Source organism: Lolium perenne, chromosome 1, assembly GCF_019359855.2.
Source record: "Lolium perenne isolate Kyuss_39 chromosome 1, Kyuss_2.0, whole genome shotgun sequence".
In the NCBI taxonomy this organism is placed as follows: Eukaryota; Viridiplantae; Streptophyta; class Magnoliopsida; order Poales; family Poaceae; genus Lolium; species Lolium perenne.
The window spans coordinates 264767587-264784963 of record NC_067244.2 but is presented as its reverse complement, the minus strand read 5'-3'; the positions used below and the strand labels follow the sequence as shown (position 1 = coordinate 264784963).

Below are 17377 nucleotides of genomic sequence, written 5' to 3'. Positions count from 1 at the left end.
CACCCGGCACAACCAAAGCATCACCTGTAAAATACAAGACACCAGATTTCACTGGTACAACAACAAACAAGTCGAAGACCATAACACGGACATCGCCGACAATTAAGCAAAAACGGCAGAGGGCTGAAGCACCACAAAATAGCCGTGCCATAGAGGGAGCACCCGCCACGATGGACGTAAGTACAATTTTTTTTTGGCTTATCAGGTAGCGTGCATTTTTTTTTGTGTCATGTTCGATATACTACACAGGACCATGGGGGTCACAATCATAATTTCCGGCATGAGCTACATCTAATAAATATCGCCGATTTGCGTTGTTCACCAGGTCAATATGGAAGCGCTGCTGGCCGTGAAAGCACACAAAGCCAGATGCCTCAAGATACTCGCTGTAGCAAGAAAAGCGTTAGAAGACGAAGCTGATAAGTTGGTCGAACATTTTAGTGTGATTGGCGTCAAGGGGAAAGCCCCATATAGTGTCAATACTGCTCCCGAGCGTGATGATCAACAAGTTGAATTACAAATCTCACCTGGTCAGCCCTTTACTCCATCGCCCACAATGTCCCGCCCAACACGTAAGCATGAATTTCTGCATTCCTTGTAGACAGCATGGTTGTTTTTAAATTGCAAGAGCTGTAATCTTTTTTAGCTGACCCGTCACACATTCATTCTAAGCCAACGTCACTAACAAGATACAAACCAGGGTCCCCTGCCGGAACAAAACTAAGAAGATATGCTGGATGCGAAGCACCGGCGTTCTCTTTCGGGCCAGAGTTCGACGGGATGGAGGTTACAAAACATACAAACAAGCCAGAATTGCTGCATGGGGGTACCTCTGCTGTTTCACCAGTTGGCCCTAGCCCACCGAGAAAAACGATACGACTATCCAGTACAACATCACCGGTGTCAGCCACCAAAAAGAAAAGCGGTGAGTACCTTTTCAACAGAAGGACAACATCGACAATAAACCTCAATGACATTGCAGCCGAAATGGAGTACACACAGTCACCTGTCACTCGGAAGTTTGTCCGCGAAGGACGCATACTATGCCCCCCCAGGGACACATCGCGCCCTTACAATGAAGCGAAAGCAAAGTCAGCATCCGAGTTCCACAAGTGGGCCATGAAATTACCGGGTGACAATAACAGGTAAAAAAACCATATGACTTAAAAAATGCAGTTTCATTTGACCTTAACATTCATCTAAATTTGTGGTCAGCTGTCCGACTAAACGCATAAACAAACACAGGTACTGGGTGCGCCACGGACATCCGAAGTTCATTGAGATATCAATGGAGCAGATCATCGCCCAGTTCAAATCCAACGGGACATATGAACCAGACACTTGCGACGCCTTGCTACGCAGGTTCCAACAATCAGGTGCAAACGGAGCAAAAATTTCATGGAGACATTACCTAGAAACCGATTTCGCGGTAATGGCATATCCAATCAACCGTTGTCCGCAGTTCTAGTTTTTCCCGCTGCATCCCCATCTCCAATGTATGTTTCCTTTTGTCATTGTACTTCCTCAGATGCGGGCACTAGCTGGTGAAGATTACATTTCCTCCCGGAGTATCCAGAACCAATGGATTGGCAAACAGATACAATACGATGTCTCAAAGTGCATGCTGGTGAGATAACATCTATCTGGTGCATAGGTTATGCGACGTTACCCCCTTCTGATTTTTGGCTTTGTTGCCGTATGCAGATAATGACCATGTTCACAGTCGAAAATAGGTGGGTAGCCTTTGCGTGGGACATGAAGAGAAGGCAAATAACCATTCACGATGCAGGTAACAAGGCCGAACAATGGGATTCCCACAACCAGGTGGCAAAGATACTAAACTCTGCTATACGCACTTGCATTGCGGCATTCTTTGACGGGTGGAACATAGATTGGGAACAGTGGGCAACGGTTTATATGTCATCTTCAGCGAGTAAAAATAACATTACCGAGAGGTTAGCACTTTGCCCATCCGATTGTTAAATCACGCAGTCACCATATGTCTCAACTTCTACCATTCAAAGTCATTTATCTATGCAGAACAAAATATCCCAGCACCTATGACTTTGCACCAGAAGCACTTCAGTTCTGCCGGACCTTCGACGGTGTAAAGCAAGGTGGCCGTCTCACATCGGTGAGCACGCGATGCACTGCAATTTTTGTTTTATATGCATCACCACATCACTGCAAAGAATTGCCTAGGATGTATCTTTTGCACGGCACTAGACATGTCCATTCTTTTACGCCAGTCATGTATTATGTATGTTGCATTCGCGTTCCACGACTCACTGTGTACACCCACTTACAGCCAACGGCCGACATACCAGGGGCGGCTGATCTGCTCTTCGACCTCCTACACCTGAAGAACAACACAGGGGCACTGCCGCCCCAGTTCGTGCAGGACGTGGATGAATGATCGCAAGGTTTTCCAACACCAACCATCCTCCCATCCAGTGCAAGCAAGAACAAGTGTGCCTCGGGGCTCCCCTATAACTCTCACTTGTAACCATGACGTGGATCATCCGAAACAAATCATTATTTTGTTACCGCCAAACTCCCTTTTTAAAAAGTTTTACAGGTGTCACGTCGCATATTTGATTCGAGCATTTGAGGAGTTTTTTTTTGGATTGAATGTAGGTTCCACAGGTAGTAGTTGTCTCTGCAAGTCTTTTTGCGTGGTGTCACGATTGAGGTGGGCTTCACATAGTTATCTTGAAGGTCACTTCTGCACCCAAACACACTTTTTTGTCCAGTTGTTTCACCAACACTGTATCTAACGCGGCAGATATGGTTATGATCAACCGCTGCATAATCTATTCCACCTGGACGACCCTGGCCTCACCACTATAGGACCCCTTTAGTGCCGTTTTTTGGTTCTACATCACTAATACAGGTATAACAAACTTACTATGAAAGCTGGTATTTTCTTGGAAAGTAAACTATTGCAGGAAATGTGCTCAGCGCATCGCATTTTTTAGGAAGAAGGGCAACCACCTTCATGCGCATATTTCGTTCCAGTTGGCACCCCCCCTAGAGACAAACATACGTTGCGCAGCACCAACAAAGACAAACTATCTAACTATGCCCTGCGCGCGCACAATTTTTTGCTATCCAGTCGGTTGAAGCCATAGAGGCAACCTGCCCCTGCGCAACACCAGCACGCCCAAAAAACCATCGACAAACAAACTGCGACCAGCTAGGAGTTCATCTGGGGCACCGATTGTGAAACTGCTGCCCACGTTGGCCGTTTGTTGAAACCTATCATATCTCAACGTTGAGTTCATGCCTAGGGAAAATGCACAACAACCCATACAAACATGCACTGCCCTCCATCGTCTTGTGTGAACAACCAGCGGTCCATGCAATGTAGTGAATAAACAGGATGGGCTTGCTGTACCGAAAGACAACAGACAGTACCCATACAAAAATTACGCGTGTGACTCCTTGTATCGTCGGTACGGTTTTTGCAATGCGAGCGCAGGCGGTGGACGTTTAGGATGGCTCACAGTAAGTGACATCGGACTACACTGCGTCCCAATAAACATCCAGACCAACGGCACGGCAACCAAATCAACGCACGACGACGCTGGCGATTCGTCGTCCATATGAACCAGCAGAACATCTATATAAACGAGCACAAACTATCCAAGGCAGAACACATCCAAAGCCGTGAGGAACAATCGCCTTGCCATGCTCTTAGCCGTCCAGGTCGCTTCCAAGCAGATACGCAGGCCCGCCGGCCGTTTAGCTAGAACTCGAAGCATCGCACGGCACCGCCGCACTGCTACGCCGGGATCTCCCGTCTCCACCTTGGCCATTCACACACCCAACAGCCCAGCCTCCCCGCCAACCCCTGGCAATGACATGACACCGCCCATCAGCCCCATTGCTCCTCCAGCCACCCAGATTCCCATCGACGAAACGGAGCCCGTCGTCCCAGGAGACTCTACTGACGGAGTCCCTTCGGAGTTCTCGTCTGACGACGAAGAGGTGCCGGAGTCTCCTATGCCGCTGACGGCGGCGGGGGAACAGGGCGACACCAACGCTGATGGAGAGGATGAGGACGAGGACTACAAGCTAGTCCTAGAGGACTCAATCCGCGACGAGGAACGTCAAGCTAAGGCTGCAGCATTTGAGGCAAACAAGAAGCAGAACGAGACCGTAGATGACTGGCTCAAAGCGGTGTCTGGCGTTGAAGAAACTCCACCCCAGAAGGACACAGGTAAAACTTTGCGAACTCCGACGACACCGGTAATGCACTAGCGTGAACGCGAGTTTTTTGACATGTTTTATCTGATTTCAGTTTCTCCTGGAAAAGACATTGCATCAGTCTTCAACGGGGAACACGGTGTCGCACAAGTCAAGGCTGAGCCAGGGGCACTGCCGAAGAAGGCTGATGATATCATTGACATATCTGACGGAGAGGACTCAGCCAAGGAGCAGGGAACGCCATCGGCACGTCAGGGCAAATGCGAGGACGACGACGACGTCATCAACATATCAGATTAGGTAGATGTAGTTTGGAGAGTGCTACCGTTCCGTGCCATTGGTCGCAGACCAAATCATCCAGTTGCTGTTCTAGTTGTCTTAGTTTCCTAGCACCCTTCCTATGCCTTTCCAAGCCTCTCCCAGTCTATTACCAGTTTAGGTTGTCATGATCCCACCCGCATCTGTGTAATGTACCCGACTGTGACCATTAAATATGAGTGTGTTTCGACAATCGCGCATCAGCGTTAATTACAAGTGTTCGCTGCTACGTAATAGCTATCCACTTTTTTTTCCCTTACATTATACCCCACGCCAAGATATAAATACGAACGTCGACCTATGTAAGGATTTTAAACCATGCTCACCTTGCCGGCCCAGAAAAATAAAAACCCCCAAAATTAAATGTCTGTTATTTCCAGGTCAGACATAATGCATTCCATTTTAAAAGAACTAAAACAATTATGGTTAGAGTTGGAGAATACAATGCTAACTGCATGGGACCAGTTGCCTAGCAGGCCAACAAAGGGACGGCTGCAGCTTATTTCCAAATAACTCAAATAATCAACACGGCGCACGCTTATTTTGACAAAGTAACCCTCTTTTGTCACTTAGCCCAGCAACATATTGTCGGCCAACAAACTAAACGAATAGTACCGACGCCGCGTTTCTAAGTAACATATCGCGCCTTTTGCTTCGAAATGCACTAATAACAGGAACTTTTTACACCAGTACGTCAAACTTACCGACGCGCCCGACAAGCATGATGGCCTAGTAACAGCTTTTTCAGCGACAACCTTGACGCCAAGTCAAGGGAGCTCTAAAATCTGTGGCCGCCACCCCGCGACAGCGTGTAACTACGCGCACGCCGCGTTCCTCGCGTGGAGGTGCCCGTGCGTACCGCTACTGCTGCCGCGGCCACACACGACGCACAATACTATGTAGGTTACGTTGACTTTTGCAGAGGACGCGGACCAGCGGGTAGATGAGAACATGCTAGACGGCCACCTAGTCGAACAACCCGCACCTGGAAGGCCAAGCCAATTGAACCGCAACGGTTGTCCACCTCGACCACCGGTACGTGGTGCTGATCATGTTGCTAAACCGAAACCAAATATTCCTCCTTTATAGGGTGCACACAATCCCGATGCAGACCTTAGTTTGGAACTGGAAGCAGATCAACGCGTTAGCATGTGTACGCTTCCTGATCATTTTTATCCGGCAGTGCTGCTAATTGGTAGTGAACAGATCTTCCAGCTCACTGGTGGTCCGAGCATATTACAGTGCATCATGCTAATATTCCCACTTCATGGGTTAGTTTAAAGCTTTGCTATGCGCACTCGTCTTGTTCTCCCACACTATAAACGTGATGTGCTGAGGAATTTATCTTGATTAGAACAAGGCAAAAATTCTGTAGGAGACTGTGTATGAAGAATTGCAAACTAACATGATTCGTTGCGTTCTTGTAGAGGTTAATAAGGCTATGCTGGCACGTTTATCTGGTGGTTTGAATAAGTAACTTCGCCATATGCCGCTACAAAACGTCGGCATCTCTACATTAACTGTATCACCGCTCAGGTGTAGACAAAGGTACAACACGTGGACCGCTAGACACAGATTGCTCCACAACCTATCAACATTGTTGACAAATGCATTGTTAGCCGAGAAACCTGCTGCTAAAAAACAACACTTATAAGTCCTTTCAGCAGCCTATGGGCGGTAGACCATCTGAAAAACCTTTCTCGTCGCACCATGGATAGGAAGGTGTGCTGGCAACCCAGCTCAACAGCGAGGTACAGGGCGTACTTGACTATACTAGTGGTAACATACGTAACATGGCGGTGCCACTTACCCGTCATAGCTGCTAGCTGCCCACCGGCAGCTAATAGTGCGACATCTCGTATGCCACCGACTTACGTGCTGTTTTCTGTACTGGAGATTTTTTCATAGCAGCTTTGTCGTTTTCGATGCGGAGGGAGGAATCACAAGTTGAGGGGCCTCTGCGAAGACGAGTAGGGCGCATGCGACACCGACGCCGGCATCTTGCTAGTCAACCTCGCCCGCCACAAGTGCACGTCGTTGACCACCTACTCAGCCTACATGAGTTCGACATTTAGATGGGAAGCGCTTCGGTGGACCATAAAGGCGCCATGATTTTTCTCTGGCACGTGAATAGCGCGCGGCCTTTTATGTAGGCCGTGGGACGAGTGGCATCGACATCAATGCGCTCGCCGAAGTTTAGGGTTCAACGTCTATCAAGCTAGGCATGGCACTGACGGAGTCCCAAATAGACTTACAGGCGACGCTGCGTCAATGAGCATAACGCCTAATTAAGACGGTCAAACGACGCATGATAGCTACCATAACTTATGGCTGAAACTTTCTGCAGAACCGTATTGCACATTTTGGTAGATGAGAACATGCTGGACGGCCACATTGTCGGACAACCTGCAACTGGACGGCCACGCTAATTGAACCGAAACGGTCGCCCACCTCGACCACCGGTACGTGCTGATGATCATGTTCCTAAACTGCTTATTGCTACTAATACACCGGGAAACTAAATATCTCTCCTTTTTAGGGTACACACAATCCCGATGCAGACCTTAGTTGCGAATTGGAAGTAGATCAACGCTTAGCATGTTTACGCTTCCTGACCAGTTGGCCCGTCAGTGCTGCTAATTGGTAGTTAACAGATCTTTGCAGCTTTTTGGTGGTCTGAGCATTTTTACAGTACACCGTGCTAATATTCCTACTAATTGTGTAAGTTCAAAGCATCCTATGCGTACTAGTTTTGTTAGTCCACATTAGCAATTTGATGTGCTGAGAAAGTTTTCTTGCTTACAACAAGGCAAAAAGTCAGTTGGAGACTTTTTTATGAAGAATTGCAAACTAGCATGATTCGTTGGGTTATTATAGAGGTTAATAAGGCTATGATGGCACGTTTATTTGGTGGTTTGAATAAGTAACTTCACCATATGCAGCTACAAAACACCAGCATCTACAGATTAACTGTAGCACCGCTTCGGTCCCCGACATCGGTACAAACCGTGGACCGCTACTACCAGAATGTTGCATAACCTTTCAACCTTGATGACAATGGATTTTAAGCCGAGAAACCCGCTGCTAAAAAACTTCACTTACAAGTTTTAACTGCTACGCTTTCGGCCATGTGACATGGTCCTTTCGGCAGGCTATGGTTGGTACATCATCTGAAAAAATTTCTCGCCGCACAATGGATAGGAAGGTGTGCTGGCAACCTTGCTCAACAGCTAGGTAGAGGGCGTACTTAACTCTACCCTTGTTCACATACATAACATGGCGGTGCCACTTATCCGGCATATGTGGCAGATGCCCACACGGCAGCTACTAGTGCGACATCTCGATTGCCACCCACCGTACGTGGTTTTTTCTGTACTTGAGATGTTTTGATAGCAGCTTTGGCGTTTTCGATGCGGAGGGAGGAATCACAAGTTGCGGGACCTTTGCGAAGACGAGCAGGCCGCATGCGACACCGACCCTGGCATCGAGCTAGCCAACCTCGCCCGCCACCATGGCACGTCGTTGACCACCTACTTAGCCTACATGAGTCAGACAATTAGATTGGAAGCGCTTCGGTTGACCATACGACGGCCATGGATTTATCTGGCACGTGAATGGCACGCAGCCTTTAATACATCCCGTGGGCCGTGTCGCATCGACATCGACGCATGTTAGCTAAGAAAACTTATGGCTCGAACCTCTGCAAAACCATAGTGCACATTTTACAAGCCCCGCAAAAAAAATTTCAAAGATACAAATTTTGTCACGAGTTTGGGACGCACTTAACACCCCGATCAATATCCCGTTGTCCTGCTGCAGTCCTACCAGAAGCATTTTTTCTTCCAATCCGATGGAAAAGGAAGATTTTACGCGGGGCCGCATGTGGCTAGTGCTGAAACAGTCTGGTATCTCATATTAACATGCCCATCCACTGCTCTACCAAACTAGATCCACAAACCAAGAACAACACACGCCACCAGCCATAGTCAAGCCCAAACACCCAACGCCACCCCATGGATCCGAAGCAGCACCATGTATTCGGCGACCAAAACATACGCAGAGAGATCCTGCTACGGATCAAATCCACAGCCTCCACCACCAGATCCATCCGCGCCCACAGATGTTTCATGGAGGAGATACAAGAGCCGGATTTTGCAATAGCCTATTCCAAGATCCAAGATCCAGCTAGCATAGGGTTCCTGGTGGCAACCGGATCTGGAGTAGGCCGGATCACCTGGCTTGCCGACACGGACGACAAGCCTGGAGACGACACGGCGGCTCGTCTCAGAGCCCGCATCAGCCGCCCCTCTCTAATGCGTGAGAGGGTTGTCGGCTGCCGATGCGGCCTCGCAGTGGTCGAAAGGAGTGAAGGATACTACACAAACATGCCTTGCATCGGCGATAAACAGCTAACCCCCGTGGCGCCCCCAGTTCCGAAGATCGTGCGGTCACCGGAGTTCCTCTCCTCCAACACCTACGGCAAATTCGTCCTGCTGAAGGATTCTGTTCAAGGAGGGATCGCTTTTTTCGTCCAGGACTCGTCTGCCCAGCCAACACACACAGAGCTTGGGGTAAGCTGCGGTACGTCTGCTGAAACAAGTGTCCACCTCAGTGTATATTCGAAAGGTCAGTGGCGCTGCTACTCCACTCCACAATTCAAGCATCCACACAAGGTCATTTTCAACACCAATCCTACCAGCATTATCAACAATGGTCGGTTGTTCATGCAGTACATACTAGGGGTAATAGTCACTTTTAGGTTCAGCGATTTGAGTTTCAGCCACACAGCACTGCCTGTAGAAGTTAATAACGCTGGTGTGACAGATACTGATTACGCAATAGGCGAGCACCGTAAGGCTGATCTTTTACTGGTTCATCTCAAGTCTGGTATCTTAAGCACATACGTTCTTATCGAAACCTTGGACGAACACACCTGGATCAAGATATCATCGACCTGCCTCTTTGACACTTTTGTAAGCCAGTTTGGAATGTCATTCTGGCATCGTCTAATCAAGACAAACGACGGAGAGTTAGGCGAGGCGGGAGCTAACCCACTCCAGATAAGGGCTACCGCACGGAACGGATCACACGTCTTCATCACCTTGGCCGACGATGGTGGTTACTTCGTATACGACACCATCAGGCTCAAGATAACTGAAGTTTACAGAGGACCAGATGGCAAGGTTGGCAGCGTCCTCACCCTCACTGAACCATGGCCGCCTTTGTTTTGAGTCTGTATCTGTTCAAAAATTTCCATGTCGGAACTATCGTTGGCTTTTGTGTAATACAATATGACTCGTGCGAGGTACTTCTTTTGTTCCAGCTATATCTGTTAACTGTTTTTGTACCGATGTTCCCATAAAAAAGCACAGACACAGCCTTTCGTTCATAGTAGCCTGGACCATTGCTTCCCAAGTTCGTCATTACCTATACAGTTTAACACTCCAGCGTGTCATTTCATTTTTTACATGCAGCAAAACATGATAGCATTCGCATTTTTTTCACGCAAAGCATGGAAATCATAGGTAGACGTGTAGACAAAAAAAATTCCAACTACGTGCACGTCACATATGCGCCACACCAGCTGCTAACTATACAGAATGTATTGTTTCAACGACGAATAGGTAACCGATGTTTGCTGCAAGCACACAAGATAATGAAACTCTAGTTGGTTGACCAAGCCTGGGAGCACAACAGGTTCCACATGTTATTTCGATCAACTCAGCAGGAGAGTTACAACGCAACGCACACTAACAAAATAACCCTCAAAATGAAACTCCAGGACCTCCGCACCCACCACTCCGAAAATAACATGTGTAGGCGAAGAAACTGCAAGGCCATTAGCTAAAATCGAAGAGGCAAATATAACATCTGCTCAAAAAACCTTCTTTCCACACACAGTTCCAACACACAGAGCATAGACGGGGAGCAGACGAGCCATGGATCAGACCAATCAAGCGATGGATGGACAGCCCCTAGCCATCGTCCCAGTTGCATCACCGGCCTGCTTCGCGGTAAGTCGATCCGCCATTCGTTTCCTAAACCATGGTTTCTGTAATCGGCTGTTCGCAACCCAAGCAAGGATCTTGTTCTAACTAGCGGTAAAACTGACAAAAGCATTTCGGCAAGCAGTCGTTTCATTCTAAATCTAGATACAATACAGTTAGCAGCAGTAAGTTAGTTAGACAGCTAATCCCTGTGTTGTTTTCCAATCTCTATGTATGAAGGAGGAAACACCTGTGGCCAAGTCTCGACAGACTAGCGTCGCAAGGTTTTTTACGCCTAAAGAGAAAACTGAAGTATACCTAGGGAAGACTCTCATGCCAGTGAACACAAAGCAGATTGTGGATGCATGGAACAGCCGCACGAACGGTTTCATGGTGATAAACAACACAGCCGTCTCTTCAGTAAGTATATGAAATCCCTAGCTTTTGGACACATACTTGCCACTGGATCGTATTGTTTTCACCGTTCATTCATGACCTTCCCCCCCGCAATCAGTCACCGTACATGTTTCGTTTGCTCATCAGGTTAAAGTCATAGGACAGATTAGAGGAAAAAGGTCGGACGAGTACAAGGGCACATTCTGGATCGAAGACTGTTGCGGTGCAGTCAAGGCATCAATATGGTTCACACACGGGAGAGACGAACTCGAGCTAGTTTCGTAAGTAATGTACACAACAATCTTGCCGGATCAGTACAACCTATTCCGAAGTACAATCAGACCACCCAGCTCTATACATTAGATCTTACCTTACAGTTTAAAAAGCTTGCCCACTTTTTACAGAGAGGGATCATACGCAGCTGTCATCGGGAGCGTGAAGTTAGCAGGTGATTCACCAGAAATTCAGTGTTACGACCGCAGGCCTGTGAAAAATTTCAACGACATCCCCCATCATCACCTGTCAGTCGCTACGCATATTGATCTCGTCACGAAACCGGTAAGCAGCACCTGTATCATTTGCTGAACCTAGTAATTTACCATGCAACCACCAAACTTTCCGTACAAAATAACACATATCGACACTTATAGACGAGTAGACAACCGTCTAGCTAGTCATTTGATTGTTTGTCTACTTATTCCATTTTTCCAGAAAAAAGGTGTCTATGCTCGAGTTGCTGAAATGTGGGCTAAAGACGTTAGTAGTACACAAAACGCAGGTGATAAACTTGCTGCTGCTGCGGTTAAACTGGAGGAATTGGCGAACCGGACGTCTACCGTTTCACCTAAAAAGGAAATCCTATCGCAAGACCAGACGGTAAAAGCTAAGGGCGCACATCCAATTTTTTACATAGCGCACAAAACCAAAGGATAAGTAGATGGTCATACTAGGTGACAGTTGTTTAACAATTTATGTACCAGGTACTGAACATTGCTGAAGCAGCGCTAACCGGATCGCCAACCTGTTCACAAAACGAATCTACTATGAAGATGCTGCGTCTACAGTTCGAAAAGTAAGATCTAGTTCAGGGGACAAAGTTCCACACATCTAATATCTGACACCATCATTTGCGACACAACTGCTAAAAAACTGTTTTACATTTTTTGGATGAGCTGACGAATGTATCTTCCTCTGTGAAAAACAAACATATACACAGAGCTGGCCCGGAGGGTGTTCACGTCGACGACCTATGCGAACAAATGAATATCGACAATGGCACAACAAGGTACACCACAAGCCACATCTCATGAAATCTGCAAACGTTGTAAGCACGAACAAGTTATGCAAAAAAACTCCATGTTACAACGTCTCGTTTTTACACGATGCAGGAAGATACTGGAGGCACTTGCTATAGATGGGGAGGTGTACACCACAGTTGATACCGACCATTTTGCGCCGACCTAGGTACATCCGCACTCCCGATACTAGACGGGAGGAGTCATACAAGCAGCCGTGTCGGAGAATATAGCGAAACAATTTTTATCATGGTTTGACTGCTTTTTTCGATATGTTTCCTCAGCTATGTTTTAACAAAACATTTTCCCAGCCGCAAACTAGTATGTAACGGATAATGTCTGGACACGTAGCACGTTTGAGAGTTTGCAATGTGTCGATGCTTAACGCTTTTATGCCTGACTCCAACGGGAGCTTCTAATCACACGACATCATGTCCAATATGTTGAATCTTTCTAAACGCAAAAGCATAACTTTATGCAGCTAATTATACACCAAACTCGTACGACAAAGAACTGCACCGCAAGGTTGAACTCGCTAAGGAAATTTGAGTAAAGGGGGGACACAGTTCTTCTGAAGAAACATGTCACCTCAAACTCCTTTTGCACTAAGACATGACTAAAGGATTACCGGAATTTTTGCAAACACTGACATGCAACTCGGTGTACAGGTGGGAGTTTTGCGAATGCTGCGGCTTAGTTCGCTGGTGTGGAGCGACCCCGAGGCGACGTGCCCTACCGGGTTAGACAGGGGGGGGGGGTTCACTTCTACACTACTACCAAAGAGGGGGTCTCGGGGAGGGGGGGGGGGAGGATGTAAATGGATCACTACCCTGCTAACCACGACCTCTGAGCCCGGTGCTACTCAATGGCACCACTCGAAAGGATATAGTCCAAGGTGTTGGGTTACGGCAAGGGAACCGGTTGTGACACCTACATTCGTCCACAAAAATAGCCCAGAGAACCAAAAAAATGTAAAACACAAGAGTTATCCGCTAGCCGGGATGTCTCAATGTGTAGGTGGGACATCAACACATTACAAACCTCCCGATTAGGAAATGTTGGCTATACCTTTCCAAGCATCGTTTATATTATACTCCCCGTGAATCATTTCCAAGAGCAGTGCAAATGATGAACCACTAAGCCACCCCCAAACAAAAGCACAATGCTAAATGACTTGGCTAATAATACAACAAAGAACACCACCCAAACAAACTAGGTCTACCGAAAACGGCCTAATAGAATGCGAGAAGCACATTCAATCGAACAGGTTATCAGTTCATGCTTGCGCACAAACCCACCGGTGTTGCTGAACCCGTCTTCCTACAGTACATCTTAAAGCCACATCCTCGCAGTAACATTGGCAAACACATTCGCCTATTTTCAATATGATGACAGAAGGGTACACGATCGTGGACGCATACATCAGTCCGGACGTGTCGTCCCCGGACCATGCATTACCCCATGGCGTCGAGGTTTGGGCGCCACCGATGTGGTAGAGGGACACCAAACCACCAGAACCCTATATACACCCCACATTTTCCGCCCTATACTATGCCCAAAAAGACAGAACGATGAAGGTAGCGCCGCCATATCCGCCCCCGGGAAGCCAATATCTGTGGGATCCCCACGTAGCAGCACTAGTGAGAACATGCAGGTTGCGCCGCCGATGCATCCAATATTGTATCGGTGCGCAACATCGCTACCGCCCGCCACTACCCAGCGGTCCGAGCATGAGTTTCACCATCATCGAAGACTAAGCATTCGGCCGGGTAATGTCCCACAGCGACGCCACCACCGCCCGCCAAATCCTAGAACGAAGATGTTGAGCGAAACGATTGCACCGTACCCCAAAAACTCGACCGAACTGTATGAGGATGTCTGCCCAAGTCATAAGGACTCCCAGGTTTGGCGCGGCGACACCCTCCTCGGGGGAGTGCTAGTTCGCTGGAGAGGTCAGTGGAGGGGTAGGTTGGGGGGTAGGTCGGTAGTAGGGTTTTAGGGGGGTTGCAGTTGTTGTTGCCGTCGACAATAACAAGGACATTATCAATCTGGCACTCTCTCTACTTCCTTCCATAAGGGCATGTACCACAGCATGTAGTCAGCAATCTGTAACGCGTGCCATGTCTGATTTTTGGTTGGTTAGAGGAAAGACAGCAAGAAAAGATAAAGAGGTCGTCGGGAATATTTCAGACGGTCGATTTCCGCTAAACACGGTGGTTATCGACGCCTCCAACCCCATTGTATCGATGGATTCTGTTAGAGAGGTGGTCCCAAAAGAAATCTGGCCCACTTCTCGTTCTATCCCGGTGTATTAGTAGCAATAAGCAGTTGCGAGCATCAGATTTTTACGGACAGTTAAAGAGACGAGATGTTGTACGAGACTTATATTGGGCTATCTATATCCAACGTGTACACGTACTGCAGACTACGATCGTCTACACGACTGTACATGCCCTAAGATCTACGAGGTGCAAATGTGTTAAATTTTGCAGTCATTTGTATGTAACCCGGGGGCGCAACCCTTGTAAAAAAAAAATAGCTACAATGCTTTGGCTACACGGAAGACGCCTGGACAAACAAAGAGAGCGAACTAACCACACCGGGAAAAAATGACTACCAACACATGTAAGCGATAAAAAAACAAAACAAACGCCATGTGTTTCAGTTACGGCCAAACAGCAGTCGACACGGTCAGTCGTTTTCTGCGTGGGGATTGGGTCAACATGCCGCAAACGGTTGCTACCACAGCTCCAGCTTAGCACGCCACAACAAAGACATTACAAGGTGTCGTGCTAGTTGACCAGCACGTCATCTCTTATTTAAAGACGGGGGCGCGTATCAAATGAGGAGCCGTTGTTGGGTGAAATATAAATCATCTAGTGGGAGCCAATGTGGCTCTGCCCATACGGCGCACAGCACCTGTCCAAGCGACATCAGTCATCAACCATCATGGCCCCGCAGGAGGGACGGGAACGCAACTGTTTTCACGTGTCCAAATCGCCCATTCCAAACCAAAGTCGACACACGAAGCTGCAACCTACTCCTCTATGACGTAGAGCTGAGGCGCAAGCCCTGCTGCCGCTGCCTCCTGCCGGATTCAGCTACTAGGTAAATCAAAACATTAATTGGGCTGCAGTAAAGCGGGGAGGTAGCAGGAAGATGTTGGCGAAAGAATGCACTTCTGGTACAGCATAGCCGCCATTGTATCATACGTGGTGGAGGACGATGTGTTGTCCATTGAGAGCAGACATAGAACTTTCTTACCATCGTACTACTTTTATTAAAAGCAGTGTCCTCGGACACGTGTGGGTGGCTAGCAGCTCATTGGATTACCGCAAAAACAAAAAAGGAAATTCAAACAGCACAATTAAGTTCATAGGGGAGCAAGTACGAATGTGTTTGCATATTCTTACAAATATGTTAAAAACAAAATACAGGCAGAGGTTTTATGTAACTTGGGACAAACAAACAGAATTGATACACAACATCTTTTTAAGGCGCGGTCATTCGTATATGCTTGTTTTTTCACAGAGGAATATACATTGTAAGCTCATCCAAAAAATGTAAACAAACATTTTTAGCAGTTTTGTCGCAAATGATGGCGTCAGCTATTAGAGCTGCATTACTGATGGAGCGTTGAAAAATGTTCTACGATCAAACGCGTAGGATCAGTCGTGTCGTAGAACCATCGCGTGATGCCGATTAAACTAATCGGCCCGACCGCAATGCAGCATAAGAGGAGGACAAAAGGAACCTCCGGGCGAGCACCTCCGGGCCAGCTCTGTGTATATGTTTGTTTTTCACAGAGGAAGATACATTGTAAGGCCGTGCCAGCTATGTGTATATGTTTCTTACATAGCACCTCCGGGCCAGCTCTGTGTATATGTTTTTTTTTCACAGAGGCAGATACATTTGTAAGCTTATCCAACAAAAGTAAAACTGTTTTTTTAGCAGATGTGTCGCAAATGATGGCGTCAGCTGATGGAGCATTTGCAAAATGTTCTACGATCAAACGCGTACGATTAGTCGTGTCGTACAACCATCCCGGGGTGCCGATTACAATAATCGGCCAGACCGCAGTGCAGCATAAGAGGAGGGCAAAAGGCATCGGGACTAGGTCGCTGCGATAGCAGGCGGACGCCCGGACTAACCATCTACCCAATACACCACCTTACCGACCGTACATTTCGTGGAAATAGCATCCGAAACGAGTACGCAGGCGTCACTATCATATAGCCGTGCACAACTAGACACCCGCGTCAGCCGTACGCAACACCCAAGTGCAAATACCCTAAGGTCGGCGAATTATGCGACCCCTTTATATACAATTCCTATCTGGGAAACCTTTTAACCGCCGGGATCACACACATATATCTAGCACGGACAACTTTTTCACTGGCATGATAGTCTGTACTCGGTGTGAGAAATAACGGCGTGGTCCACCTGGAGGGGGGCAACCAAGCGCAGAAAAATGGGTCAGGTATTAAATCCCTGCCGAGGATACAACAAAAGCTGACCACGATTTGCAATCCAACGGAACAAAAACACGAAACCGAGCGATTTTCCGTTGGTTTAATGATTACTAAGAATGCATACAGCCTTAGTGTCTGCTAACCTATCCACTTTGTTGTTGTTATTTTTTACTGTGATACTCCACCAATTTTAACTTTTACACGCACAAACAAATTTTTTTAGGACCTAATCTGATCTGTAAATTAAGGACCACGGCAACTGATCCAGGAAAAATCAAGGGGCATGCCTGGTTTATTCTTTGTGTCGAAACTACAATAGAGTAGTGGGGCTCACAAAATCTAACAAGCCGGCCACAGGAGGTAAAGTCTTCTCTCTTTTTCCTTGTCCCGCTGTGCGTGAGGAAGAATAAAGTAATGGGGAACGAAGGGCATGTGGGTCTCAGTCCCCATTTAAACAAGGTACCCCCAAAAACAAAGAACACACCTACCTCATTTGACTCTCTGCTTCCCTTCCCAAGACATCTTCTTCCTTCTCCTATCCACCTGCAACCACTTCCTCCTCGGAAGAGCTATCCCGGAGCGCGTGCAATGGACGGAGGTGGGGATAGCTCATTGAACGCTACCATGGGGTTCACACAACCAGACATCCAGGTCTTGTTCACAATAACTACGCCAATGAAGTCTATCCTATACTCCATTT

General features: G+C 47.4%; 1 protein-coding gene across 1 annotated transcript; it reads left to right on the top strand.

Annotated features, from left to right (window-relative positions):
* The first annotated feature begins 10466 nt into the window (after window positions 1-10466).
* LOC127340348 (replication protein A 32 kDa subunit A-like) lies at window positions 10467-12374 on the top strand. The gene is made up of 8 exons (XM_051366112.1): window positions 10467-10541; window positions 10755-10934; window positions 11058-11191; window positions 11315-11468; window positions 11622-11786; window positions 11891-11982; window positions 12127-12195; window positions 12299-12374. Exons 1-8 carry the CDS (start codon window positions 10467-10469, stop codon window positions 12372-12374), a joined length of 945 nt encoding a protein of 314 aa, XP_051222072.1.
* The last annotated feature ends 5003 nt before the right edge of the window (window positions 12375-17377 follow it).